Source organism: Haliotis cracherodii, unplaced genomic scaffold (genome assembly GCF_022045235.1).
Source record: "Haliotis cracherodii isolate W230 unplaced genomic scaffold, xgHalCrac1.p SCAF_5, whole genome shotgun sequence".
Lineage (NCBI taxonomy): Eukaryota > Metazoa > Mollusca > Gastropoda > Lepetellida > Haliotidae > Haliotis > Haliotis cracherodii.
Window position 1 is genome coordinate 68,631,447 of NW_027266308.1, and position 27,937 is coordinate 68,659,383.

Below are 27,937 nucleotides of genomic sequence, written 5' to 3' on the forward strand. Positions count from 1 at the left end.
TTTGCACATGCGCAAAAGCTGTTACGCGAGTCTTTCCTCTCGTAGTTGATCCGCGATTTCTCATGACATAGTTGTGAAATAGAGGAGATTCATGTAGCAGTTATTTTCCCGCAATATCTAGAAACATTATCAGAGAACAGGTTGGTATATGTTTATTTTCATAGAGTATGACTTCAGCTCAATATTCGGATAATTTACCCACATTTCTGTCACGCGTGGTCTGGGCATGATTTCATATTGTTGAATATTTGTGGTTTTATATGTTTATGTGAGATAAATATGTCTGTTTCATAAATGACACGTGAATGTTAACACCCAGGCAGTCGGCTTTGTGAAAATGTACACAGCAGATTCAATATGTTTATAATTCACAACACGAGTTTTGTGGCGGTTGTGGCTCAGTGGTAAAGTGGCAGCGATTACTGTTGCCTCGTGATACGATATCGCGAGTTCGAATCTTTGCTGGACGATTTCGGATTTCTATTGTTTTGTTTTTTAAAGTGAGTCTATTTATTGCCGTATCTACACAAATGAATTTTATATTTTGTAAAAGATTCAATATTTTTTTATTATCATTTTTAGATATATATTTATAGATCAAGTAGATCTCACTCCCTACCTTAATCCAAGCAAATAGCACCGCGTATTAGAGCTGAGTACAGCACTTCCATAAAAACAATAAACAGTTGTTTCCTAAAGGAGTTGGTCATGTTGTTAGAAGTCTTGACCCCAGCAGTGATAACTGGCCAGATGCCCATTGTGTAATTCCTATTCTTTGAATGACATTGTTATATACTTGTTACAACTGCTGCTCAATACATGCAATAAACAGTGTTTGTGTTTATATTCAGGTTTGTATTAATGCTATCCAAAGTTTGCAGTGAGGCTGTCTTATTGTTGATAGTCATTTTGGAGACATAAATGCGAAGTTAAATGATGCGAGACCTCTCGCATTTTTTGCATTTAATTCACGCTCGTGTTAATTTAAAAAAATTAAAGTATCTGATTATCCTTATCAAAATTAGTAGTGTAGGTGATTATCATGTAGATATGCACTATAGTATATATCAAACACTAATGTTGTTTTGTTATACCTACTAATTGACTGTGTTTTCTGCCAGGATGTCGAGCAGCGCGTGCACCCAGTGCGGTTGTACCGACATCGACATTGACCAGGCTCGGGGCGATGCAGTCTGTACTAACTGTGGGTCTGTCCTGGAGGACCAGATCATTGTCTCTGAGGTGCAGTTCCAGGAAAACTCAGCAGGGGGCGCCTCAGTTATAGGCCAGTATGTGTCGCAGGATGGTGAGTTCTGCCTTTATTTGGAGGAACTATGGTCTTAGGGGTGTCCCCACTGTCCAAAATAACAGCCTGCCCGTGGCTGGTAACTTTTCTGTCGGACTGCGTGAAATTTTCCTCCGCCTGTCAGACTGTCTGGCAGATAATTTTAGGACTACTGATGCATTCAGTTTCATTGTAACTCCTCATAGATTTTAAGTAATTGTTTCCATTATTTCAACTGAATCAAGACGCAATTTGTGACTTATTATTTGCGATTTTTCAATATTTACAATGTCTGAATGTGGGCAGGTAACTTTGAAGATGGGCAGGCAACATTTGTGGATCACCTGCCAGACTGTCTTGTTGGGTTTTGAAATTATTTTAAACACTGGGTGTCACAATTAACTGATGCATCACTGCATCCTGAATTTTTACTTGACAATGAGATTCATGATAAGCCTACTCATGTTTGTTTTTCAAAGATGATTTAGTACGTTGTGCAACAAGTAGAACATGAAAGTAGAGCATGAAAACTACTCCGATAAGTGTCACCTAAACACCCATCACTAAACAACGGGCTACATCTGATTGCACAATACCATTAGAAAAAGCCAATCTTAACAGATCATATGAGTCATATGTGATGTAGGCCTATTGTGACCATCCTAATATTTTTCTATACATGGAAACAATATTTGAAGCTTAAATTGTTAACCTTGTATTTTTCAACACTTGTTTTCAATTTATTTCTAACCAGGAACCAAGTCTCAGGGTCTGGGAGGATTTCATCATGGCTTTGCCAGGGAGTCTCGGACCATGACACTACAGAACGGTAATATACCTTTGTTGCCAGTTTTAGACGTAAATATTAACTTGAATAACAATACAAAAGAGCCTTTAGGGGTAACAAGATCAAGTTTATTTAATGACATGAACTTGACAACATGACAAGCATGTTATTTCTTGGTAAAAGGAGGGAGAGTATAATATTCAAGCATATTTGTACACTTCACAACTGTAAACATGGAGCTTACCAACATGATGTTATCTACAAGAAATATAAAAATGCAAGCATTCTTGTAGCATACACAAAATAGAAGGGCAGGCCCAACAGGAGTTATATTGCCTTTATGAAGGTTATAACAAGTTCCTTCCCAGCGTGTGACACCTTCATTACACTCTCGGTAACATTGCTGCCACCAGTGTGGGCGCGGCCATTACAAGAATCTTGAAATTTGCCCTCTAAAGCCAAATGTAGTAATGTTTATACTTTTGTTTCTGTCTTAGGGAGTGCCATCATAGTGAATTTTGAAAAGGCTTACGACTGACCATATTTCCCAGATAAATTTACCTTTTGGTTTGTTTGGTTGGATTGGTTTGAGTTTGCAGATGAATGTGAAATCAACCAACCTCTGCCTTACATTCTAACCTCATCAGTTACATGATAGTTGTAATGAAACATAAACTCAAACTGACAAAGAAAGAAAATGATTTAGCAGGGGTAAGAGTATTCGGCGTCACAACTGTAATCACAACGGTCACTCTGTTGCGAGTTCAACTCCAAGCATAGTTGTAGCCACCTTTCACTGTGGGGAGCTTTGACTAGTGGCAGCGATAGTATATAGTACACATTATCAGAAGGAATTATCTCCCCTTGACCTGGTCAATAATGGGGTTACTTTGTTGAACATACTGGTAAACATGGAAGATGGGAAAACAAGACGTGCATCGTGATCCAACTGAGTACGAATGAGTGGCACAGTCCAGTTTCCATGGATACATGAACACTGATGACAGTTTACATCTTCACAGTTAGGGAGCAATCATTTAGATAAGTAAAAATAATGAACTGTATTCTTTGGAAAATAATCTGCAAGAAAAGGCCAATTATTATTTTTGCGAGGTATAGGTTATTTGTTTTCAGTAAATCAGCGGCTTGAGATTCCTGTTTTAGAAAACATTCCTTGTGAGAGAGTGGCATCATCACCTGGATTAGCACGTACATTTACAATACATCACTTCTTTGTAAAGGTAAGAAAAAGATCCAGCAGCTTGGTGCCCAGATGAAGCTGAACCAACACTGCATCGACACGGCCTTCAACTTCTTCAAGATGGCCGTCACCAAGAGGCTTACTAGGGGACGCAAGACGAATAATGTCATTGCAGCATGTTTGTATCTGGTGTGCAGAACAGAAGGAACACCTCATATCCTTTGTATTAATATCTAGCTGATTATGGTGAGGTCTTTTGTTTGTTTATTAGTTGTTTAATGCCACACTTCGCAATGTTCAAGCTATATTACGGTGGTCTGTCAGTGATTGACATCATGAGCATCGATTTATGCAACTGAGCATAGTCACTTCTTATGGCAAACATAGGTTGCTGAAGACCTATTCTCTACCCGGATTTTTATGGGGTTTAACATCGAGTTCAAGATAATTGTACTAACGATGTGTGTGCGTGTCTGCCTCACATGGTCAAACCACCGACTGTCCCCTCTCTGGGCACATGCTCTATCCTGTCTCGATAGGGTGTAACCAGGATGATACGACTTTAATTAAATACACATAAACCATGTTAAGTATTGTGAATCCTGGCTGAAACACTGTTACAGTGTGTCCTTTTCATTATGTTCCTTATCTGCAGTACATATGTTGTTGGACTTCAGTGATTTGTTACAGGTTAGTACAATGTTTTATTCATGAGTACACAATGTCCTGCCCACTCTTAGTGTCCCCAGTAATGATTTTTCTGCAATATTGAACAGTGCTTTATTCATCAAAAGACCGGGGGCACGGGTGGCCCAGTTGTCTAAGGCACCGCCATTCGCTGTGCAGAGTTGCGTCCCTTGGGCACGCCAGAAACCTATGATTGTGGGTTCGAATCCCGGTTATGTTTCTAGGTTTGTCAGCACCATACCCGTGCTCGTGGGTTTCACCAAAGTGGTAAACGTCTGAGACCTGCATCACTTCGGGCTTTCCTCCCACATTAAGCTGACATGCCGCGATATAACTGGAATACTGTTAAAAGCGGCGTCAAACCAACTCACTCAATCACTCTTTAATCAAAAGACCTGTATTTTGGGATGGTTATAAATGGACTTGTGCATGTTCCAAGTGCACTGGAGTCTGATTCAATTTTAGCATGTCTGTCACAGTTCACAATGTATTTTGACTCATTACTTGTTCATGTGAGCGTACATGCCAGATAACAGAGTGAGTCTATAGTTAAAACAGAAGCCTCTGGTTTTGAGGGAGTTTTCCAAAATTCCTATTGGAGACAGGGACTGGTTCTTGTCTATTTGTGCACATACATCTCCCTGCAACTCTCTCACAAGAAACATGCTCACAATGATAGCTAGTCTCAGTCTTAATTTCAATTCATTCACAATTTGCAATTCTACTTAATAATACTATTTATTCTTTTCCAACAGACAAATGTTTACTCCCTTGGTAGGACCTATCTGGCCATTTCCAAAGAATTGTGCATCAATATCCCAGCCATAGGTGAGTGTCCTTTTATTCCTCCACACACCTGGACAGTGACAACTGTACTGGCTTGCATCACAGGCACCTGACAACTCTGGACATCACTTTCATGTCACCCCTTGCTTCACCAGACCTCCATTGATTGTCATCAGAAGCATGGGTGGTCCAGTCATCTAAGGCACCACAATTTGCGCAGAGGTGTGTCCTTTGGGCATTTCAGAAACCTATGATTGTGGGTTTGAATCCCGGTTTGCTCCAATTATGTTTCTAGGTTTGTCAGCACCATACCCATGCTCGTGGGTTTCACCATAGTGGTAAATGTCTGAGACCTGCATCATTTTCGGCTTCCTCCAATGTTAAGCTGACACGCTGTGATATAACTGGAATTCTGTTCCAAAACAGTGCTAAACACAACTCACTCACTATAGCATATCGAAAGAGGCAACTAAGGTGGACTTTGTGAGCTGGTTAATGGCAGGTCACCATACCCCAGTGATGGGGCAGTGCTCAGTCTCCGTTCCCCCAGCCCAGAGTTGTTTTTTATTGCTGACTGCAGAGTAAACAAGACCAAAACAAAACATCATTTCAATGACATTACTTTGGTAATGTATCTTTTGATATTTTAAATTCAAATGAAGCAAGGTTTGCGAGAAGTATAAAAGAAAATTCAGTTTGTGTTATTGAACAAACACTAGTATCCAGTTGTTGAGGTGAAGTGAAATGGAATTAAGGTCGCATTCAAGATTATTGCACTGGCAAGATGCATGCATGCGTGCGTGTGTGTGGCTGCTTTTGCTAATGCCGATATTGTTCTAGCCCACTGAGATACTATGCCACAGTTTCACATGGAAACCCTATTCAGATACATTCTATTGACTCCAAACCGAACAGTCCAGTTTTATCCCCTTCATTCCAGATAGCCAGGCAGTACCATTGGTTTTTTTGTATAACACTGATAGGCTTCGAACCACCATCCTTCCGCTCTCCAGGCAGACACTCTATCCACAAGACCGCAGAGGTCGTTTCACTTACAACTCAAATGGAGTTTTGATGCAGATTGATAACCATTGACGACATGGTTGTGTACAGCTGATACATAATGTCGGTCATCTATTTTAGGTATTCTTTTTCAGAGTCAGGAAAAAAACGATTGTATTTGATGTTGAAAACGTGGGTAGACACAATTGGTTGTTTAACATGGGTAGACACAATTGGTTGTTTAACGTGGGTAGACACAATTGGTTGTTTAACATGGGTAGACACAATTGGTTGTTTAACGTGGGTAGACACAATTGGTTGTTTAACATGGGTAGACACAATTGGTTGTTTAACGTGGGTAGACACAATTGGTTGTTTAACGTGGGTAGACACAGTTGGTTGTTTAAACACAATTGGTTGTTTAACGTGGGTAGACACAATTGGTTGTTTAACGTGGGTAGACACTTGGTTAAATCCAGCTAATCCACAGCTCATTTTGAAAATTGGTTGATGTAAACAACTAGATTTTAGGTTAAACAATGATTATCTCTAGATTTTCACTAATCCTGGATGAAGGGTCTCATTCCCATGTCTGTCCTTGTTAAGCAGGCTTGGAATACTGAAAGTGTGTACATCAACTAGAAGCTGTCATCAGGATTCTTACTATTTCTTGTTCCCATCAACTACTAAAATGACATCAAAGAATTTGTGGAATATTTATTTGAAACACTTGTATGTGTATATGCTTTCAATAATAAGTATTTCGTGTAAACATGGACTGCAGTAAATGTCACAACCATAACATCTGCATCAACGTGAGACTAGAGTTGTCTTCCTTGAAATCCTGAATGTGCTGGTTTGGGGTTGAATTTCCATTGCCAAACAGTTATGATTGAGCATTGGTTTGTCAGCACCATTCCTGAGCTCATCAGTTTCACCAATAAGAATCTTGAGGCCTCACGCCTGTGTTTGGCAGACATGCTGTGATGAAACTTACACACTGTACCAAGCAGCATAAAACCCAACTCACTCACTCATTCAGTCAGTCTTGGATCGTAGCACTAGTACCAGGAGTGCACCTGATCTAAGCAGCGCTAGAAATTGGAACTAGTCCTAAAGTCTTTTCCAAACTGCCCAATAGTTAAGGTATCATAAGGACCAGTAGAAATTTGACCTTCTTAAGGGTTTTGCTATATGTTCTCATAATAAGGACTAGTGGACTAAAACTGTTAGTTTCTATCGCTATCAAGTTGTCTTTGTCTGGGTCTTTGACATCAAGATGAAGTCACCTGGGTTCCATTTATATATTTATTAGAGAAAACACGTAAAAAAGTCTCAATAAAAAAATCTTTATTTCTCATATACTAACAAATCAGTAGTACAGTCTATCAGGGTTTTAACCTTCAGGGATAAACTTGACTTCTGTTGATATTTTCACTGGACGTAGGTCATGTAGGTAACAACTTCAAAATGATTGTCGTTTCAAAACATAATTCTTTTGAAGGACAAGGTAGGTTGGGTAAAATATGAGGGCTTGTATAATCATTCCCCATTTCTCATGGCCTGATTGTCGACTAATTGGCCATATATGATCAATGACAAAACAAAATGCCTCTCAAATGTAATTGGTGCTCTGAGAAAAGGAACAGGATTGTTCAGCTCTTATCATGATTACCAACATGGAACACAAAATAACAAATACTAGGAAGCATAGCAGCATGCACACACCTTACCATCTCAGTCATTTACTGGGGTAGAGCCCAGTCTGTGCCAAACTTGGCTTTTGGCCTCTTTTTAGTAAATTTTAGTATTATCAAACAAACCATTATTTGCCGATGTTAATAGACCAAAATGATTTTCACTAGACTCTGGCTACGGCCTAGTGGCTAAAGTTGCAGACTGACAACTTCTGTGTTTTCATACAACAGTTCAAGTGTTGGATGAAATTTTGTTGCTATTATCATGAACCAAGACTCAACATTTGAATTTGTATAACTTCTATACCATAAGACTAAAGTCACTATGATTCATATTGACCCCTCTTCTGGATGCAATATTCATGATTTGTGACATTCAAAATATCCAGGGCTCTAAGTAATTATGGCACTGTTTGAAATATATCTTGTAATCAGGTACTATGCATACAGTCATACAGTTACTAGATATCACACAGTGTCTTAGGAGGTCTGGTGTCCAGCACTAGGCCTCCCAATGAATGTGTCGAAACTGCAACAAGGAAGCAGGTACTTCACAAAGTCTCTAACCAACAGTAAACAGTCTGCTGAAAGCCATAAATAGCAGATGAGACATCAGGGGCAACACATGGACATCACATTCAATAGTAATACCCTGGGGCAATACTTGAGGGGCATCTGCACAACAAAGTAACTTGCAGACATTTATACATGAAACAGGAACATGTGAAGCCCATGCTGGGGACGGTGACTGATCCTCATTGTACTGAACCTGTTGGAGACAGGGGGACGTTCTGGTCTATTTGTGCACTTACATCTCCCTGCAATTCTCTCACAAAAACTGTTTGAAGGGGTCCCTGTCATGACCCTTCTGTAAGGTAACAGTTGAAGATTTAGGGGGTACCTAGATTCAAATACTACCATACAAGCTCAAGGCCACTCCCCCATGGATTTCGAACACTTAACCATTATAAAGCTTGATTGGGACTTATGAATAGTGCTAGCTTCTGATACTGCTTGTTGCTAACTGATCACTGTGCATGCTCAGATCTTCTGCACAATGATGAACACAATGATAAATTAGAGCAGGATTGCCAGGCACTGTACTAAAGAGATTCAGAAATACTTGATATTCAATAGATCTTACCACTTTATGGGTAGACACAAGGAGCTACATCCATCTAGTCTGCAATTCACTTCAGACCAGTTTATGCAATTTAAAAACACTACTGGTCCTTTCAGCTAGGCATGCCCTATAGAGCAGTGTTGAAGCCTGTATGTATGTTATATCTTAAGGTATGATAGATGGTTAGTTATTTTTCTAATGACAAGCGATTGTCAGCAGTAGAATATAAGCTCTGGTATCTGTCCCCCCTGCACCCCAGTCCCATTTGTGCTATCCGAGGAACACTGGAACTGAAAAGTGACCTTGCCACACTGCATCTCCGCAAGTCCCTCTTGACCAAAGTAGCTGAGCTCGGCACCGTCCAACACCGCGCTGGCCGTGTAATAGATATCTGGCTCTACCTGGATTGGGTTGTCAAATATCACAGGAAATGTGTTACTCGATCCATCAGATTTAAATCGGGTTAAATTTTGACCAAGAATTAGACCATTTCTTTTCAGTTCTATTTTGACTTGATACCCCGAGGCCCCATTGCTGGAGCCATACAGTCCAAATCCAGCTACAAAGACTCTGCGATCAACTGCAAACTGGATGCTGTCGCAGCGCCCCCTGTACCTCCACTGGTTGCTGCGATAAGCAGAAGACTGAAACCGGTGAACCCTATACTGCTCAAGTCCTTTGCGATGTTTTCTGTTGAAGGGAAGCTTAGGTTTCACACGAGCGGTGAAATGAAGAAAAAGATCATTGGTTTCTTCTAGTGTGAGTATTCTGGACTGTGCTGGCCCATTTGCAAACTCCTCAATCGTCATAGCTGGCATTCGGATCAGATTGAGACAAGACCCTAGCACCAAGCGACAGTTATCTGGAGTTACATCATGCTCCTGACGTCGACATTCGGCTTCAGCCCAGCGGGACACAGCAGAGAAGATATGGATTTCTTGAGCATTTAAGGTTTCCCGACTGAGTATAGTTTCAAGGGTCTTATAATCTATGTCTGTGAACCCGTCAGACTTTAGGGCCTCCTCTGCCTGAGCATCTATAACCTCCCAACATCTCTGCATAAGTTCCACCTCTTCAAACAGGCGACCTTGGCTCAGAAGGACACAAGCGTTGCGAGCACTGAGACTCGTCTCAAGGAAACGGACACAAGCCTTGGCTAGATGAGGAACAATGTACTTCTTGGCAGCGTACAGAGTCGACAGAACAATGTCAGCTTCAAGTTTAATTTCATCACAGTAGAGATACCTGCAACAAGACAAGTTCATTTGTAGGAATTCACAGTTCATCAATACCATGCCTTACAAATCATCTTTAAGTAACACATTGATGGGTTTTCTTTTTAGGAATTTCATGAAATGTGAAATGGTCAGATGTGAACAGGTATCATGTTGAACGTCGTGAAGGGATTTACTGAAGTACCAAAGATGCTACTTCTTTGCATGATCTTGAATTTCACATGGCTTTCACTTCCCTCATACAGGAATCATTCATTTCTGATGTCAGAAAATGCCTTTATTGCTTAAACCTCATTGGTGAATTTCAGATTTAATTCTAAACATTTTACACTACATCTCAATATTTAACATGTTTAATGCCTAGATTTATTTTGGACAGGACCAAAATGCACACATGTACAAGAGCTGTGATAGACTGACATGCAAACATTGATCAACATCCATTCCTAAGGGTGCATTATTCTCAGCACTTGCTCAAACCATGAAAACATGAAGTGTAGAAAATATGCATCATAAGCATAATAAGTAACAGAATCACTGGACTGTGTCTGCTTTCGTGTTTTTCATAGGATCCAAAACCCTTAATTAATAACATAAGGATTAGTTACAAGGATTTAGACTATTAATCTAAAATTGAACACTGACTTTGTGCATGTTGTGTAACAATTTTGATAACTGACAACATTTTCCACGTTATTAATTATGTAAGAAGGGATTATTGTATTGGCGTGCTCACTGCTGATACTATGTATACCTTCATCAGCTGTCTACATACTGGTACATGAAGTGCTGCAGATTGCTCAAACCTGGCTGTATCATGCCTATGCTTAATAGGCTTGGCATGGATCAGTTGGGTAGCCTAGTGGTTAAAGCATCCGCTCGTCACGCCAAAGACCCGGGTTCGATTCCCAACATGGGTACAATGTGTGAAGCTCAATTTCTGGTGATATTTCTTCGTGATATTGCTGGAATATTGCTATAAGCAGCTTAAAATCACTCACTCACTCACTGATAGGCTTGGTCCATATTTTCACATGTAATTGGTCATTAAGCATGTTAAGCATCCAAAGAGATAATGAAGAATTGTACATTAATCTAGAATTATGAAATCTGTGCCGAACTGCTGAATCTACTAAAAGCCCTAACTTGATAGTAACTTGTCATCATTTACATTACATTTTAGTATTAAGATGTAGAATCTGTAAACTCAAGTTACTAGAAAAGACTTATACTGACTAAAGTTGTAGACTGGTTAACTCCAGCTACCACCTTACCTGAGCAGGTTCCTAAACGCTACTGGCTCTACATCAGGGATGATTATTTCCTCAGTCTTGTCAGCAAGGCCTCCAAAGAACATTGCAAAAAACACTGAGCTTCCTGTAGCAAGTACATACTTATGGGCAGGTATTTTCTCAACCACTGGTTCAGTTCCCACTACAAAATGGATGTCAGCCATGAGAGGATTGTTGAACATGACTGCATTTCTCTCTCGCACTGAAGTCTGTGTGGCTTGCCAGTTGTGTTCCTCACTCTGTTTGGATGTCGGGAGGGGTTGGGGTGGGGGTGGCGGGGTGCGACGGCTATTGGACACAGGTTGCCAGGAGATGGGGGGAAGGCAGTCAGGGGACCGGGTTTCAACAGACACTGGGGGTTGGGAGACAAAGTTGGATGGAACTTCCTGATTTACTTCATCATCATCCTTGAGACGAGAAGCAATGCAGGACTTCATGGCCATTTTTGGGTAGATGTCAATCCAGCCAAGCTGAAACAAGGATGCAGTTCATACCATTAAAATTAGATAGGAGAACATGATCAGCTTAAATGAGATTATTAATGTCACATTCTGTTTCAAAGAAGGGCTTTCTCCTAGCCTGACGTCTGCTTAGCTTTGTGCAGACATTTAGACTTTGTGGCTAAAATGAAACATTGTCACTAGAATTTGGGTAAGCAACACCTGCAAGATTAAATGCATAAAACGACCACCAGGACCAATAAAAACAAGAAGAGGCTTCAATGTTTAGATTTATTTACATTTATGCATTGAACGAAATATTTTAAATACCACTGAAATTCAGAAAATATGGACTTTTAAGACGGACCCATTTTTTTAAAAGTTGCGATTCTTTTTCAATTTTATCTGTCTACGTCCCTGGACTTTTTATCTCTTTCGTACAAGAGCAAAGCCCAGAAACGACCTCTGATACCCCTGTGGAAACTTGAATAGCAATTCGTTCCAAAACTTCAAATAATGACCAAGTAGTTCCAATCATTCAGAATTAGATCTATAGTAAATAAGTCCATATAGTGCGTTTTTGTCACTAACCTTTCTGTAGACAGAGTGGCTAATGGTTCCACAACGTACATTCAAAATCATAAGTGTTATATGATTTTGTTGTCTGCAAGAACTGAAGCTTGACCTGTCAAGTTCTAACCATTTTCAGTACCGTAGTCCGAAGAAACTATTTTGTAAGCACTATAAGATAATAGAATACTTACGCTTTTGAGAATGTTGTTTGACCTCTTTTTCTGTGTTTTTGAAAGGGTTCGATAGACGCAAGATGTTTTCCCCCCACAACTTTCCTGTTTACGTCTTTCACATCCCCCGACTGCGTATCCCATAATGTAGTCTAAGGGAGACAACCAGGGAAACGCGTTACATACCGCTAGTGGTACTTTTTTGCACGAAGCGTCATTCAGTCGGCGTGTTTAGCGCATACAGTTCTGATATTTGTCACATTATGTTCAAGTTTCTTGAAATCGCCACTGTGGCGATAAACAGTACAAACAGGCTTTTTCTAAAGAAAAATATGGACATAAAAAAATGCAGTGAGACTGAAACATTGCTGCTATTTGGAAGAGAGAAAACCCCGATGTAGGCGCGGCTTTTATAACAGGAATGATATTTACAGTGGTTCATTAAGATGTTTGACATCATTCCGTGTCTTTATTGAGTATGTGGACCATAGGACACTGAGGATAAGTCCTCTTTACAAAGTTCTCGGATTTTGGACAGTTTGGCTTGAAATACACTACTGAAAAACTAGGAACGATGTCTGAGAACGCGAATAGAGTGATGGCTATTATAAGTAAAATAAATACAGTTGGATAAATGATGGATGCAACACGTGTACCTAGATACAAGTTTAAGTGATTATGTTTGATGGTTTCATGCTGTTTTCCGGAATTTTAAGCATTTTAACTGTGGATCGTTTCTTCTGCTGGGATCACTGAAATACGCCAGTCTTGATGCGAAGCCCGTCAGTCAGTTACATATTGGAATCTTTGAATTGATAATTGCCACAAATTCAACCAGAATACTAGCACGTCACTGCTACGGACGTCACCATTTTATGCGTGGCTGGTAAATGAAGATTATAAGACCAAGAATGTTAACTATAAGCATGTACTGTTATTTAATATTGCTAGTTAGAAAACCTACTTTGGCTGAAGTTGTAGGCAACGCCAAATCATTGATGTCTACACAAAGGCTTCAGGTAGAGCGTACGTGTGGTTGAAACATTCGTAAAATATATCAGTGGGGCTCAACTCCGCTGGACTCGCTGTCTTGTCCCAGTGTTAAATGTTGTTTTGTTCGGCCTAATTACAATGTTATCACATACGAAAACCACCAATATGGTTAAAATATTTAAAGAAAAAGTCGACTGAACATGTATTGCCTGACAGTGGAACATTCTGGGTAGCTATCAATCACATTACAAATATGCCTTCATATACAGGTTACGCCAGGATTCTTCTCTTCGGTGTTCAGATTTTGTCACCAAAAATAGGTTGTAGGTCGAAAAAATAAACATATCCAATTTTAGATGTTTGTTTAGATTTCCTTCAAATGTTGAGTAGGTTGGGAAAAGATGGGGGCAGTAGGAATAGTAATTCGTAATAATTTGTTGTGTTTCACAGTTTTCAAGATACATTTCAGCAGGTGTGAATAACAGTATTTGAAATAAAGTATTTAAATGGAGACAGAAAATAGCATTTTTAAAAACCCAACCTTTTACTTATTTCTGGTCGGCAGAATAAAAAAGCCCACTGCTTTTCATTTAATTATACACATTACAGTTTTTGGCTCACATTGTAAGCAAAAATCTGGCCTTCGTAGCGAATAGTTGACAGGCGTGTGTAAGGCAGTTGGGTATCCTTGTTGTGACAAGCGTTGGCTCATTTTGGGTACAGTATGTAAACCGCGTAATGCAGAGATACTCCTACATTTTGGGGAGAATCATAAGGGACTCTCCCAGCTTACCGTTATACGTTTCTTGACTCACGACTGAAATTCCCGACTTTCTTCCAGATCCGTGCCTGTACGTGAGCCGGTTTGCCCACAAGTTGGAGTTCGGGGACAAGACGCACGAGGTGTCCATGACGGCCCTGAGGCTGGTGCAGAGGATGAAGAGAGACTGGATGCACACGGGGAGACGCCCGTCGGGCCTGTGTGGGGCAGGTGAGCACCTACCTGGCTTGTCATGCTGCAAGTCACCTGTTGTACATGCCTAAGGCTTTCTGTTTCTGGTTCGCCCAGCCCAGAGCAGAGGGGTTCGACCGTCAAGACACGGTCACGTGATAAAGGGTCATGACATCGCGCCTCACAGCTATGGTTTGCCTGGTCCACATTTGACAATATTCAGGCCTCCCTGATATATACTACTGAAAAGAAATAAAAGAACACCCGATTGTTTGATATGACTATAGTTAATGTGTCATGTCATGATATGAAAAAATGGGCGTTGTTTAACTCCTTTTGAGTAATATAGATGGAATATTGTGTTAACTACCTGCACACACTCCTGTATTGACTGAAGTGGACGTGAGCATACAGGTACCAGTGGTTTAAAGTATAACTGGTTGTGTAGAGTTGCATCCCTTTCAGATACAAGGATCCTCTGATTGTGGGTTTGAATCCCAGATTCACCCTAGTTATGATCTCTGGTCTCTACCCATGCTTGGGTTTCCCAATCTGTGTGAATCACTAGGATGATATACCGCTTGTTTCTGTCCTCTGTTACAGGTTTAGTCCACACAATGCAACAAGCAAGAGAGGTCTCTTTTGAGTGAGTGAGTGAGTGAGTATGATTTTACGCCGCTATTAGCTGTTTTCCAGCAATATCACGGCAGAGGACACCAGAAATGGGCTTCATACATATTACCCATTTCGGGAATCAAACCAGGTTTAACCACTAGGCTACCCAAGCGCCCCTCTCTTTTGTGACAATTCAACTGTAGAACATTCTGAATTATTCAGTGTGTCATATTTCTGTCAGAAGATTTTCTTCAAAGGTCCCATGTTGTTGATGGAACAGACTGGAGTTTGTCTACCCTATTTCCTCTTCCTATAGGGTCAGTGAGGTAGCCCAGTGGTTTAAGTATTCACTTATCGCACCAAAGTTTTGGGTTCCATTCCCCTCATGGGTTCAATATCTGAAGCCCATTTCTGGTGTCCCCGGCCGTGATGTTGCTGGAATATATCCTTAAAACAGCGTAACACCAAACTCACTCACTCCTCTTCCTTCCAAAGTTAGACCCATCATAAATAATGTTTTATTTTTATAATTTTTCAGCTATCCTTGTGGCAGCAAGAATGCACAATTTTAGCCGCACAGTTCGAGATTTGATCAGAGTCGTCAAAGTTTGTGAAACAACAATTAGGAAACGGTAATTACGGACTTATTATTTAAGCATGTCTTGGAAGAAATTTGTCCATTTCAGTGTCCTAGTTGACCATCATATTTGTAATACATGTGTACAGATTTGTTTAATTTTCTATTTTTATTTTTTTAATTTTTTTTTTACAGAAAATAGCCACCATTACATGTAGCCCCTTACATCCCTAGGTGACCCGGGGTAGTGGGGCATTTTCAAATTCAGTTTGAGAACATGTGAAATTACCCTGTAATTAATCCAGTGCAGATGTTTACAGACTGACTGAATTCTCGGACACAGCATCGAGTCAGCTAACCATTGATGAGTTTATCAAGATAGACCTGGAGGAGGAGCATGACCCGCCCTGCTACACGGAGAGCAAGCGCAAGGCCAAGCTGGCACACGTAGGTCTGGGGGTGGGGATACATGGGGGTAAGGGTAAGCACAGGTGCACTGACGTACGACTATAGATACATGGGGGTAAGGGTAAGCACAGGTGCACTGACGTACGACTGTAGATACATGGGGGTAGTGGGTAGGGGATGAGCACAGGTACTTCACCTATGGATACATACCAGCATACCTGACTACTGGGAGATGAACTAGACACTGGGGAAACGTCACCATGGCTTTATGGGCAGGCACAGGTACTTTGCTTGTATAGCATGGGAAACAAGGCGAGATAATCGAGGTTATATTAGACTTGCCAGAGGACAGAATATGCTGCATCTGTCTTTAGCATCATTGTGCTGCCTGCTGGACGTAGACTGAAACATGTGGGACGTAGACTGAAACATGTGGAACGTAGACTGAAACATGTGGGACGTAGACTGAAACATGTGGGATGTAGACTGTGAAACATGTGGGACGTAGACTGTCAAACGTGGGATGTAGGCTGTGAAACATGTGGGACGTAGACTGTGAAACATTTGGGACGTAGACTGAAACATTTGGGACATGGACTGTGAAACATGTGGGATGTGGACTGTGAAACATGTGGGATGTAGACTGTGAAACATGTGGGACATAGACTGTGAAACATGTGGGATGTAGACTGTCAAACATGTGGGATGTAGGCTGTGAAACATGTGGGACGTAGACTGTGAAACATGTGGGACATAGACTGTGAAACATGTGGGATGTAGACTGTGAAATATGTGGGATGTAGACTGTGAAACATGTGGGATGTAGACTGTGAAACATGTGGGATGTAGACTGTGAAACATGTGAATGGTAGACTGTGAAACATGTGGGACATAGACTGTGAAACATGTGGGATGTAGACTGTGAAACATGTGAATGGTAGACTATGAAACATGTGGGACGTAGACTGAAACATGTGGGATGTAGACTGTGAAACATGTGGGATGTAGACTGTGAAACATGTGGGATGTAGACTGTGAAACATGTGGGACGTAGACTGTGAAACATGTGGGATGTAGACTGTGAAACATGTGGGATGTAGACTGTGAAACATGTGGGATGTAGACTGTCAAACATGTGGGATGTAGACTGTGAAACATGTGGGATGTAGGCTGTGAAACATGTGGGACGTAGACTGTGAAACATGTGGGACATAGACTGTGAAACATGTGGGATGTAGACTGTGAAATATGTGGGATGTAGACTGTGAAACATGTGGGATGTAGACTGTCAAACATGTGGGATGTAGACTGTGAAACATGTGGGATGTAGACTGTGAAACATGTGGGACGTAGACTGTGAAACATGTGGGATGTAGACTGTGAAACATGTGGGATGTAGACTGTGAAACATGTGGGATGTAGACTGTGAAACATGTGGGATGTAGACTGTGAAACATGTGAATGGTAGACTGTGAAACATGTGGGATGTAGACTGTGAAACATTTGGGACATGGACTGTGAAACATGTGGGATGTAGACTGTGAAACATGTGGGATGTAGACTGTTAAACATGTGGGATGTAGACTGTGAAACATGTGGGATGTAGACTGTGAAACATGTGGGATGTAGACTGTGAAACATGTGGGATGTAGACTGTTAAACATGTGGGATGTAGACTGTGAAACATGTGGGATGTAGACTGTCAAACATGTGGGATGTAGACTGTGAAACATGTGGGATGTAGACTGTGAAACATGTGGGATGTAGACTGTTAAACATGTGGGATGTAGACTGTGAAACATGTGGGATGTAGACTGTCAAACATGTGGGATGTAGACTGTCAAACATGTGGGATGTAGACGGTGAAACATGTGGGATGTAGACTGTGAAATATGTGGCACGTAGACTGTCAAACATGTGGGACGTAGACTGAAACATGTGGGACGTAGACTGTGAAATATGTGGCACGTAGACTGTGAAACATGTGAATGGTAGACTGTGAAACATGTGGAACGTAGACTGAAACATGTGAATGGTAGACTGTAAAACATGTGGGATGTAGACTGTGAAACATGTGAATGGTAGACTGTGAAACATGTGGGACGTAGACTGTGAAACATGTGGGACGTAGACTGTGAAACATGTGAATGGTAGACTGTGAAACATGTGGGACGTAGACTGTGAAACATGTGGGACGTAGACTGTCAAACATGTGGGACGTAGACTGTGAAACATATGGGATGTAGACTGTGAAACATGTGGGACGTAGACTGTCAAACATGTGGGACCTAGACTGTCAAAAATGTGGGATGTAGGCTGTGAAACATGTGGGATGTAGACTGTGAAACATGTGGGACATAGACTGTGAAACATGTGGGACGTAGACTGTGAAACATGTGAATGGTAGACTGTGAAACATGTGGGACGTAGACCGTGAAACATGTGGGATGTAGACTGTGAAACATGTGGGATGTAGACTGTGAAACATGTGGGACGTACACTGAAATATGTGGGATGTAGACTGAAACAGGGGGGACGTAGACTGTGAAACATGTGGGACGTAGACTGTGAAACATGTGGGATGTAGACTGTGAAACATGTGGAACGTGGACTGTGAAACATGTGGGACGTAGACTGTGAAACATGTGGGATGTAGACTATGAAACATGTGGGATGTAGACTGTGAAACATGTGGGACGTAGACTGTGAAACATGTGGGATGTAGACTGTGAAACATGTGGGATGTAGACTGTGAAACATGTGGGACGTAGACTGTGAAACATGTGGGACATAGACTGTGAAACATGTGGGATGTAGACTGTGAAACATGTGAATGGTAGACTGTGAAACGTGGGATGTAGACTGTGAAACATGTGGGATGTAGACTGTGAAACATGTGGGACGTAGACTGTGAAACATGTGAATGGTAGACTGTGAAACATGTGGGACGTAGACTGTGAAACATGTGGGACGTAGACTGTCAAACATGTGGGACGTAGACTGTGAAACATATGGGATGTAGACTGTGAAACATGTGGGACGTAGACTGTCAAACATGTGGGACCTAGACTGTCAAAAATGTGGGATGTAGGCTGTGAAACATGTGGGATGTAGACTGTGAAACATGTGGGACATAGACTGTGAAACATGTGGGACGTAGACTGTGAAACATGTGAATGGTAGACTGTGAAACATGTGGGACGTAGACCGTGAAACATGTGGGATGTAGACTGTGAAACATGTGGGATGTAGACTGTGAAACATGTGGGACGTACACTGAAATATGTGGGATGTAGACTGAAACAGGGGGGACGTAGACTGAAACATGTGGGACGTAGACTGTGAAACATGTGGGATGTAGACTGTGAAACATGTGGAACGTGGACTGTGAAACATGTGGGACGTAGACTGTGAAACATGTGGGATGTAGACTATGAAACATGTGGGATGTAGACTGTGAAACATGTGGGACGTAGACTGTGAAACATGTGGGATGTAGACTGTGAAACATGTGGGATGTAGACTGTGAAACATGTGGGACGTAGACTGTGAAACATGTGGGACATAGACTGTGAAACATGTGGGATGTAGACTGTGAAACATGTGAATGGTAGACTGTGAAACGTGGGATGTAGACTGTGAAACATGTGGGATGTAGACTGTGAAACATGTGGGATGTAGACTGTGAAACATGTGGGACGTAGACTGTGAAACATGTGGGACATAGACTGTGAAACATGTGGGATGTAGACTGTGAAACATGTGGGATGTAGACTGTGAAACATATGGGATGTAGACTGTGAAACATGTGGGATGTAGACTGTGAAACATGTTGGATGTAGACTGTGAAACATGTGGGATGTAGACTGTCAAACATGTGGGATGTAGACTGTCAAACATGTGGGATGTAGACTGTCAAACATGTGGGATGTAGACTGTGAAACATGTGGGATGTAGACTGTGAAACATGTGGGACATAGACTGTGAAACATGTGGGATGTAGACTGTGAAACATGTGGGACATAGACTGAAACATGTGGGACGTAGACTGTGAAACATGTGGGATGTAGACTGTGAAACATGTGGGATGTAGACTGTGAAACATGTGGGATGTAGACTGTGAAACATGTGGAATGTAGACTGTGAAACATGTGAATGGTAGACTGTGAAACATGTGGGATGTAGACTGTGAAACATTTGGGACATGGACTGTGAAACATGTGGGATGTAGACTGTGAAACATGTGGGATGTAGACTGTTAAACATGTGGGATGTAGACTGTCAAACATGTGGGATGTAGACTGTGAAACATGTGGGATGTAGACTGTCAAACATGTGGGATGTAGACTGTCAACCATGTGGGATGTAGACTGTGAAATATGTGGCACGTAGACTGTCAAACATGTGGGACGTAGACTGAAACATGTGGGACATAGACTGTGAAATATGTGGCACGTAGACTGTGAAACATGTGGCACGTAGACTGTGAAACATGTGAATGGTAGACTGTGAAACATGTGGAACGTAGACTGAAACATGTGAATGGTAGACTGTAAAACATGTGGGATGTAGACTGTGAAACATGTGAATGGTAGACTGTGAAACATGTGGGACGTAGACTGTGAAACATGTGGGACGTAGACTGTGAAACATGTGAATGGTAGACTGTGAAACATGTGGGACGTAGACTGTGAAACATGTGGGACGTAGACTGTCAAACATGTGGGACGTAGACTGTGAAACATGTGGGACGTAGACTGTGAAAGCGTGATGCATGTTTCCCTTCTCCACAGTTGGAAGAACACAACAAGTTCAGTGATCTCACGGCGGAGGTGAGCAGCCTCCAGAATGAAATTGAGAAGTCTCTCGAGCCGAGAAAACCCAGAGGAATATTTGCATCATATTCAAGTGAGATTATGCTTTATTAACATTACATCTATGAAATAGTAAAGAAATTAAAAAGTTTGTGGCTGATTTCAGTGTAAAAGAAATTTTAAAGAAAATCACAGCCACAGAACACAGCTATGACACAACTACTGTCTTTTGTCTACCTCTTAAAACCTGATATACTCACTTAAAATTGTGACTGAGGCCATTTTCCTCTTCTTTCCCCAAAACTGACGATGCATCATCAATTAATACTAACACATTTGACATTCAGAAATGGGAGACAACTGTGAAGAGAATGACGACGTAGTAGCCGCCAGTAACTATCTCGCGGAGGAGGCGGTGAAAGATGCAACAATTGACCTACTGGATGATGGAGTGGCTGTTGACGTGAAGGACAAGACGTCTGTGTCACAAGGACATCGGCTGGACGTGGAGGAGGAACCGGAGGTGGCCAAGGTAGAGTCGGACAAGTTGCAGAGTCTCACCCGGCGAGAAGCGCTGACAGCGAAAGGGTTAACGCCATCGGCTGCCAGTCTGGGCATCAAGGAGGTGGTGGAGGAATGTATGAAGGAGGACACAGATTCAGGTGGGTGAGGGACAGAAACACCACGTCCGAGGAGATTTTGACCAGAAAATCCAAAATATGAGGACACGAGATAATTTACGTTTTATGAATTTGATCCACTAAGCCTAATAAATGAACAGGGTCGTGTTCCACCAAGCGATCTTAGTGCTAAGGTGATTGTACCTCCCATACTCTAACATGAGTATACGATAGTCTTAGCGCTAAGATCCCTTTGTGGAACAGGGCCTAGGAGGTAACCTCTACATGACCAGTGAATGACCTCTCCTTCAAATGCTTAATCTTTGAACTTTGTTTCTCTTCAGAGTCTGTAGTTATAGATATGGGAGGGGAATTGGACTTAGAAGGCATCAATGATGAAGAACTGGACTGGGTGAGTGTACCCCTTTCTTTAGGGGGGAGATGGGTAGCCCTGTGGTTAAAGCGTTTGCTCACAGAACATATATTGGTGTATGTTCCCTGATTTACTCACCACGCCAAAGGAGACAATTTGTTAATATTATTTTTGTTTACCTCTGCTATTATATTGCTGAAATAATGCTAACATATGTGCAAAGGCCGCTCACTCAATTCCATTCCATTCCATTTACACTTTGTTATTATCCACTACTGGTACGCCTGAGCCGTGCAGAGTTCTGCCACTCTTTTCAGACTAAAATAAAATGTGGAGGTATTAACTGGCTGCAGGATAATGCTGTTGTGTGTGTTGATGAGTCTGATCAGACAGGAAATAGTCTGAAGATGATGAGCCATTCTGTGAAGTATGGGTTACCTGTTTACTGTCTAGTTAACGCTCACATGTTGTGTGTAGATGATTCTGACCGAGGAGGAGGTGCGGGTGAAGACGATGGTGTGGATGAAGGCCAATGAAGACTACCTGAAGGAGCAGAAAGGTGGGACACAGTTTGGTGTATTATTCCAGCTATATGACGGTGGTTTGTAAATAATCGAGTCTGGACCAGACAGTCCAGTGATTGACAAGAGCATCTATCCACGCAATTGCGATACGATGACATGCATGAACCAAGTCAGCGAGCCTGACCACCCGACCACGTTAGTCGCCTCTTACGACAAGCATAGTCTCCTTCCACGGCAAGCATGGGTTGCTGGTTGGATCTTCACCTAACGAACATCATCCTAATCATTATCACAGTGTAGCGGAGAAGGAGTGGCAGCAGTAACATTGGCTTCAGAGTTCTCAGATCACACGCAATAAATCACTTTTCATGGCTGCGATTTTCAGCATTCTTCTGTATTATTCTTGTGAGTTCACAGCACTGATGTCATTTAATATACTCATACAACAGATCCTGTGGCAACGTATGAAAGTTTAGCAATTAAAGTTTAATTGACGATGACAGAATTAGATATGGAGAACATATGTCATGTGTTATTAACAAACAAATCCAGGTGTGCATTGTTGGTTTGACATTTATTTTATTTGGTCATCACTGCACTCTCACCAAAACATGGAAAGACCGTAATTGTGCGAGCCACTGATTACCCTGCGGTTTAATCAACTCTGTGGTACTGCGAAGGCCGTGATTGTGAGGGACGACTGTATTTGAAAGTGGAAAGGGACATTTTAACAAAAAGAAAAAATGTCCAAATCTGATCTTGAAGTTTGCTGTAGTTAGCAGGTATCTGTATAGTTAGGTTGCTGGTCCTGCCGTGTATGTGCTGAACGCCGTGCCTTGTTGCACGATCCCACAGATCAGGTCTTTTCATGAGTGGTTCTTGTCTGTTGCAGAGAAGGCGGAAAGGAAGAAGCGGGAGGAAGAGGAGGAGGCGCTGAAACCAGAGAAGAAGGTAAGATGCTACAGGAGAGTAGGTGAGTGAGTGAGTGGTTCTATGGTGTCACGTCAGCCTGTGGTCAGTCAAGTTCTGGATAAATACGGTCAGCCAGGTCACCACGAATGAGTTAGGGACCTAATCGTCTTGGGATTCCCAGTATGGATCTGTGATCGTGTGACACACAGGTTCTAGAGAAAAGCACAGCTACACAACAAGATATGACAAAACTAATGTGATTGTGTAAGATGACATAAACGATTTGTTGTAAGGAAGTATTTTACCTAAATCTTCATCTCATCAGCAAACAGTTAATCTACCTTGATGTGAGGTGTAGTTTACATCTGCTGTGTCATGGAAACAATTAGAACAAAACAATCTCTTGATATTCCAGAAAAAGCGTACCTACAAGAAACGTCCACAACAAACAGGGGAAGCGTCCAGTGCCAGAGAGGCCTTGGCTAAGATGTTATTAGAAAAGAAACTGTCCAACAAGATTAACTACGATGTTCTGAATGATCTCAACTGTAAGGCCATGAAGACCGAGTCCTCGACGAAGCCAGGTCCGGAGGTGGAGCCCCCTCCCCCCACTGATGTTGCCACCCCCGAGGTGAAGGTCTCCAAGTCAATACTCAACAGGTAGGGGGATATAAATGTTTTATTGCATCTTTCCCACAGTGGAGGGAATATATGGAGAATCTCACCCTAGTGTCTGTTGATATGGTGGTGGATGTACTATCATGCAGATAGGTCTTGTTTCTGATTCCCTGGGTACGTTGATGATGTCGTCTCTGTTTCAGATTTAAGAGATCAAGTGTTAACTTTGATGTGAAACGTGAAGCTCAAGAGGTAGGCACTTTACTTTCTTTGTATTTCAGCCACCATCATATGGATGGAATATTGCTGACAACCAGAAATGTGAATGTTTGAGGAAGTAGATCAGTCAATCAGTACACAGGACACACGTTTTTCCTGCAACGGACGTGATTTCTAATCTTGGCAGGGACAGCAGCAGGCCAAAAGTGTCTGTCACTTCCTTGTTAACATGAGTCAGAGACTGAACCAGGGGAATTGTCCTTCTGTTATCTGTTTAATTGTAACCAAATGCTCAGCCTCAATAAACAAGTGTTAGATCAATAGTAACAGCTTCGCTGTCGCCAGATTGGCTGAATTAAGTATATTTCATGTCAAGGGAGTGATGTGTGTTTGATGTAAACAAGCCTCTCAAACAATTTATTCAGTACAGGGATTTGATGAAGCTATGTATAATACCTTAGTTTTTCTAGTTGTGTTTCTTGTTTTTGAGGTTGTGAGTTTGTATGAGTTTTGTTCCACTGCAGGACCCAGACACAAAGCGGGTCAAGTTCTCCCAGGACACGGATGTCAAGCCAGAGGTTGTCATAGAGAGTGGACCCATTCAGTACGAGGCGAAAGGTGAGAGTGGGATTACTTGGGAGAGTTTGATGGAGGATTTCGGGGGAACTGTGGGAACGGTTCTGGCGTGTCCTGGAAGTTGGTAGAAAGCATCGAGGACATCATGTCACAATGAATTCAATAGGAGCAGTATACCATTGTATCAAGAGTGGAAATTTATATGTAGAAATATTTAACACCCTCGCTAACTGTTTAACACTCTCAATAATGTGAGATTTCTGTTCTGTCAAGGAACTAAATAATTCTAATTTTGTTTACTTTTATTGGTCTTCTTGACTGTTTTATCTTTGTTTGTTCATCTCAAGCCAGCTACCCCCCCATACTCGTGACTTTTAGCTCCAACTGAAAAAGTCATAGTAATTGCTTCACCTGATTAATAGTGTAATATTCCCTTTCCCACACGACACAAGTTATTATGTTTCTTCCTAGAGAGACAATGGTGACTGGGGCCAGAGTAAAGAGAATGTATCCTGTTGTGGATGACCCTGGTGTGGATGGTGTTGTCATGACTGACCCTGTTGTGGATGTTGTTGCCATGACTGATCTGGTTGTGGATGGTGTTGTCATGACTGACCCTGTTGTGGATGTTGTTGCCATGACTGATCTGGTTGTGGATGGTGTTGTCATGACTGACCCTGTTGTGGATGGTGTTGTCATGACTGACCCTGTTGTGGATGTTGTTGTCATGACTGATCTGGTTGTGGATGTTGTTGTCATGACTGATCCTGTTGTGGATGGTGTTGTCATGACTAGCTGTTGTTGATGTTGCAGATTCTGCTGGGGTGTACAATGTTGATGGAGAGGAGGAGGGGGATTATGAGGAAGACGACTTTGGGGATGAGGAAAATGTCAGTGCAGCCCAACTCCTCGGACATGATGCAGGTAACGGGAGATACAGATGTCTGTGAGCAGGTGTCGTTATCCAGGTTCATTAGACAGGTGTCAATAAACAGGTGTACAACATTTCGGGAACTGTCTTCTACACCAGAGACACGTACCAGTGATGTGTGACAATTATTCCTGTTCTGTGAGCATATCCTAGTGTGACACAGTCACATCAAATATTATCATGTAACATCATGCTGTCCAGTAAATCGACTTTGATGCGTTTGGACAGTGACTGCCCACTCAAATAGATTATATGAATAATAATAATAATGTGTCTTTAATATTTCCTTAGATAACTACACTGTTTTGGTGTCTACATGTCCAACAATGACGAAGAGTGTAGGAGTCAATGTTGTATTTATTTACATTTAGCAAACCTTTGACTTGTCTGTGGACAACTAAATACAAAAACCTTTGTTTTCTATCAGTTAAATATGCAGGCAGACAAGTATTGTTTGATACCATGTCTCACTCAGCAGGTGCCCTTTGAGATCAGTATTGTTTGATACCATGTCTCACTCAACAGGTGCCCTTAGATCAGTATTGTTGCTACCATGTCTCACTCAACAGGTGCCCTTAGAGATCAGTATTGTTGATACCATGTCTCACTCAACAGGTGCCCTCAGAGATCAGTATTGTTGATACCATGTCTCACTCAACAGGTGCCCTCAGTGATCAGTATTGTTGATACCATGTCTCACTCAACAGGTGCCCTCAGAGATCAGTATTGTTGCTACCATGTCTCACTCAACAGGTGCCCTTAGAGATCAGTATTGCTGATACCATGTTTCACTTAAACAGGTGCCCTTAGATCAGTATTGTTGATACCATGTCTCACTCAACAGGTGCCCTCAGAGATCAGTATTGTTTGGTGTTTCAGATCGAGGCTATGAGGAAGAACAAGATGAATACTATCTGGATGATGACTGACACAAAGAGATCGGTTCTTTTCTTCTTTCTGTGATACAAACAAAATGTTGTCAGGTCAACAGTTTCTGGCCTGAACAAGCAGCTGGTCAAGAGAGAACCTATCCCAAGTGCTACGCCCTGCTGTGAGGGGGGCCGCCATTGGGCATCCATCACTGGACTTCCATGTTTGCCACGTTCACTTCCGAGTGTCGATATTGTCGTTGATGTCACCGCTACTTGCATCCAGTCATGGCCATGGACATCAGGGATCAAGGCAGCTGTTGTTATCTACCATGACTGTCGACCTAGTCTGATGTTAGGGATGTGCAATGTGCTATACTCACACAGGGTGTCGGGTTACAGAACTACCTCACGTTCCAGGCTCTGACTGATGCCAGCAAATAACCTGCAGTTTGATTGGCCACACCACAACTTCCATGACCCTTTGAATTCCATACCACCACATACCATATCACTACCCTGTCAATTCCATACCACCACATACCATGTCACTACCAAGTCAATACCATACCATGTCACTACTCTGTCAATACCATACCATATCACTACCCTGTCAATTCCAGACCACCACATATCATGTCACTTTTCTGTCATTATCATACCATGTCACTACCATGTCACTATTCTGTCAATTCCATACTACCATATCATACCACACCACCACCAGATCACTACCCTGTACATACCATGCCATGCCTCTGTTAACCCCCCACCAGTGCACTGCAGTATGGATGGGCCAGCTGTAGACACCAACCAAGCCATGGCCTTGTTTTCTACAGAACAATGACCACAAAAACAGTTGTGAACAGAGATGGCATCAATTTGTGCTGCCATGACCTCCTCAGACTGCTTCCATGAACCAGACGGCCTAGTGAGCTTCGTCAGCTGACATAGGCCAAGTTAAGTGACAAATCTACCGTATTTCATCCTTTAGATGTCCAGGCATCTATTTAATTCTGTAGAGCCAGAGCCCAAGGTCTATTGTATTTAATGTTGACACAATGGCAGCACTTTACCTCACCAAATCCCAAATTCTACTGTTAAACAAAGGCTACTTTTGCAGGATAGGGTTATACTAATCATATTAACCACCAAGATATCACAGTATTAAAGACCTGGGCCTAGATTTTCGAAACGATCTTAGCTAGGATAAATCTTAACAACTTACGTTCAAAGATAAGATATCTTAAGGTTAAGATAAGATAGATTTTCTAAACTATCGTAAACCTGTCACAGATCGTTCAGAGCTACGATACCTATGACAGCGCAGAACTTTATAATATAAACACGTCGCGTACAAAGTCAAGGATGAAAGTAAGGGACGTTATTCTAAATAACAATGACGAGACCTTTGAACGAACAGCATATGCGTTAAGCATTTAACATGCGTGTTCAAGTCTGATGTTAGTGATGTATACTGTATATGTTTGTGTTTATGTCAAAAGTCAAGTTTATATTGGTTTAAACACCAACATTATACGTGGAAACTCTCAAAACAAAAATGTTCAGGAAGCAGCGCACCCACAAGCAAGATTTTATGACAATCTAAGCTTGTTAAGTTTGTTTTGTTATTTATGTATCCAATATATTTCACGAAT

At 41.7% G+C, this 27,937-nt stretch overlaps 2 protein-coding genes across 2 annotated transcripts; one reads left to right on the forward strand and one right to left on the reverse strand.

Annotated features, from left to right (window-relative positions):
- The first annotated feature begins 28 nt into the window (after window positions 1-28).
- LOC139443469 (transcription factor IIIB 90 kDa subunit-like) lies at window positions 29-27,294 on the forward strand. Its single transcript, XM_071224453.1, has 19 exons — window positions 29-140; window positions 1,122-1,306; window positions 2,040-2,114; window positions 3,314-3,486; window positions 3,931-3,963; window positions 4,716-4,788; window positions 14,113-14,262; window positions 15,377-15,470; window positions 15,736-15,862; window positions 20,617-20,731; window positions 20,985-21,299; window positions 21,602-21,669; window positions 22,108-22,189; window positions 23,047-23,105; window positions 23,482-23,726; window positions 23,888-23,936; window positions 24,428-24,521; window positions 25,293-25,403; window positions 26,290-27,294. Exons 2-19 carry the CDS (start codon window positions 1,123-1,125, stop codon window positions 26,337-26,339), a joined length of 2,097 nt encoding a protein of 698 aa, XP_071080554.1. The 5' UTR covers window positions 29-140; window position 1,122; the 3' UTR covers window positions 26,340-27,294.
- On the reverse strand, window positions 7,082-12,412 carry LOC139442744 (BTB/POZ domain-containing protein 6-B-like). Its single transcript, XM_071223628.1, has 3 exons — window positions 12,300-12,412; window positions 11,078-11,565; window positions 7,082-9,813 (listed from the first exon to the last, which is right to left on the reverse strand). Exons 2-3 carry the CDS (start codon window positions 11,536-11,538, stop codon window positions 8,781-8,783), a joined length of 1,494 nt encoding a protein of 497 aa, XP_071079729.1. The 5' UTR covers window positions 11,539-11,565; window positions 12,300-12,412; the 3' UTR covers window positions 7,082-8,780.
- Window positions 27,295-27,937: the final 643 nt, after the last annotated feature.

What these genes read in the sequence shown, in the direction of transcription:
- LOC139443469 (XM_071224453.1), top strand. Translation starts at nt 1,123, where the DNA reads ATGTCGAGCAGCGCGTGCACCCAGTGCGGTTGTACCGACATCGACATT. An exon ending in GACCATGACACTACAGAACG is followed by an intron (nt 2,115 to 3,313) that starts GTAATATACCTT and finishes TTCTTTGTAAAG; the next exon opens with GTAAGAAAAAGATCCAGCAG. An exon ending in TGAAACGTGAAGCTCAAGAG is followed by an intron (nt 23,937 to 24,427) that starts GTAGGCACTTTA and finishes GTTCCACTGCAG; the next exon opens with GACCCAGACACAAAGCGGGT.
- LOC139442744 (XM_071223628.1), bottom strand. Translation starts at nt 11,538, where the DNA reads ATGGCCATGAAGTCCTGCATTGCTTCTCGTCTCAAGGATGATGATGAA. An exon ending in GCGTTTAGGAACCTGCTCAG is followed by an intron (nt 9,814 to 11,077) that starts GTAAGGTGGTAG and finishes GTCTTGTTGCAG; the next exon opens with GTATCTCTACTGTGATGAAA.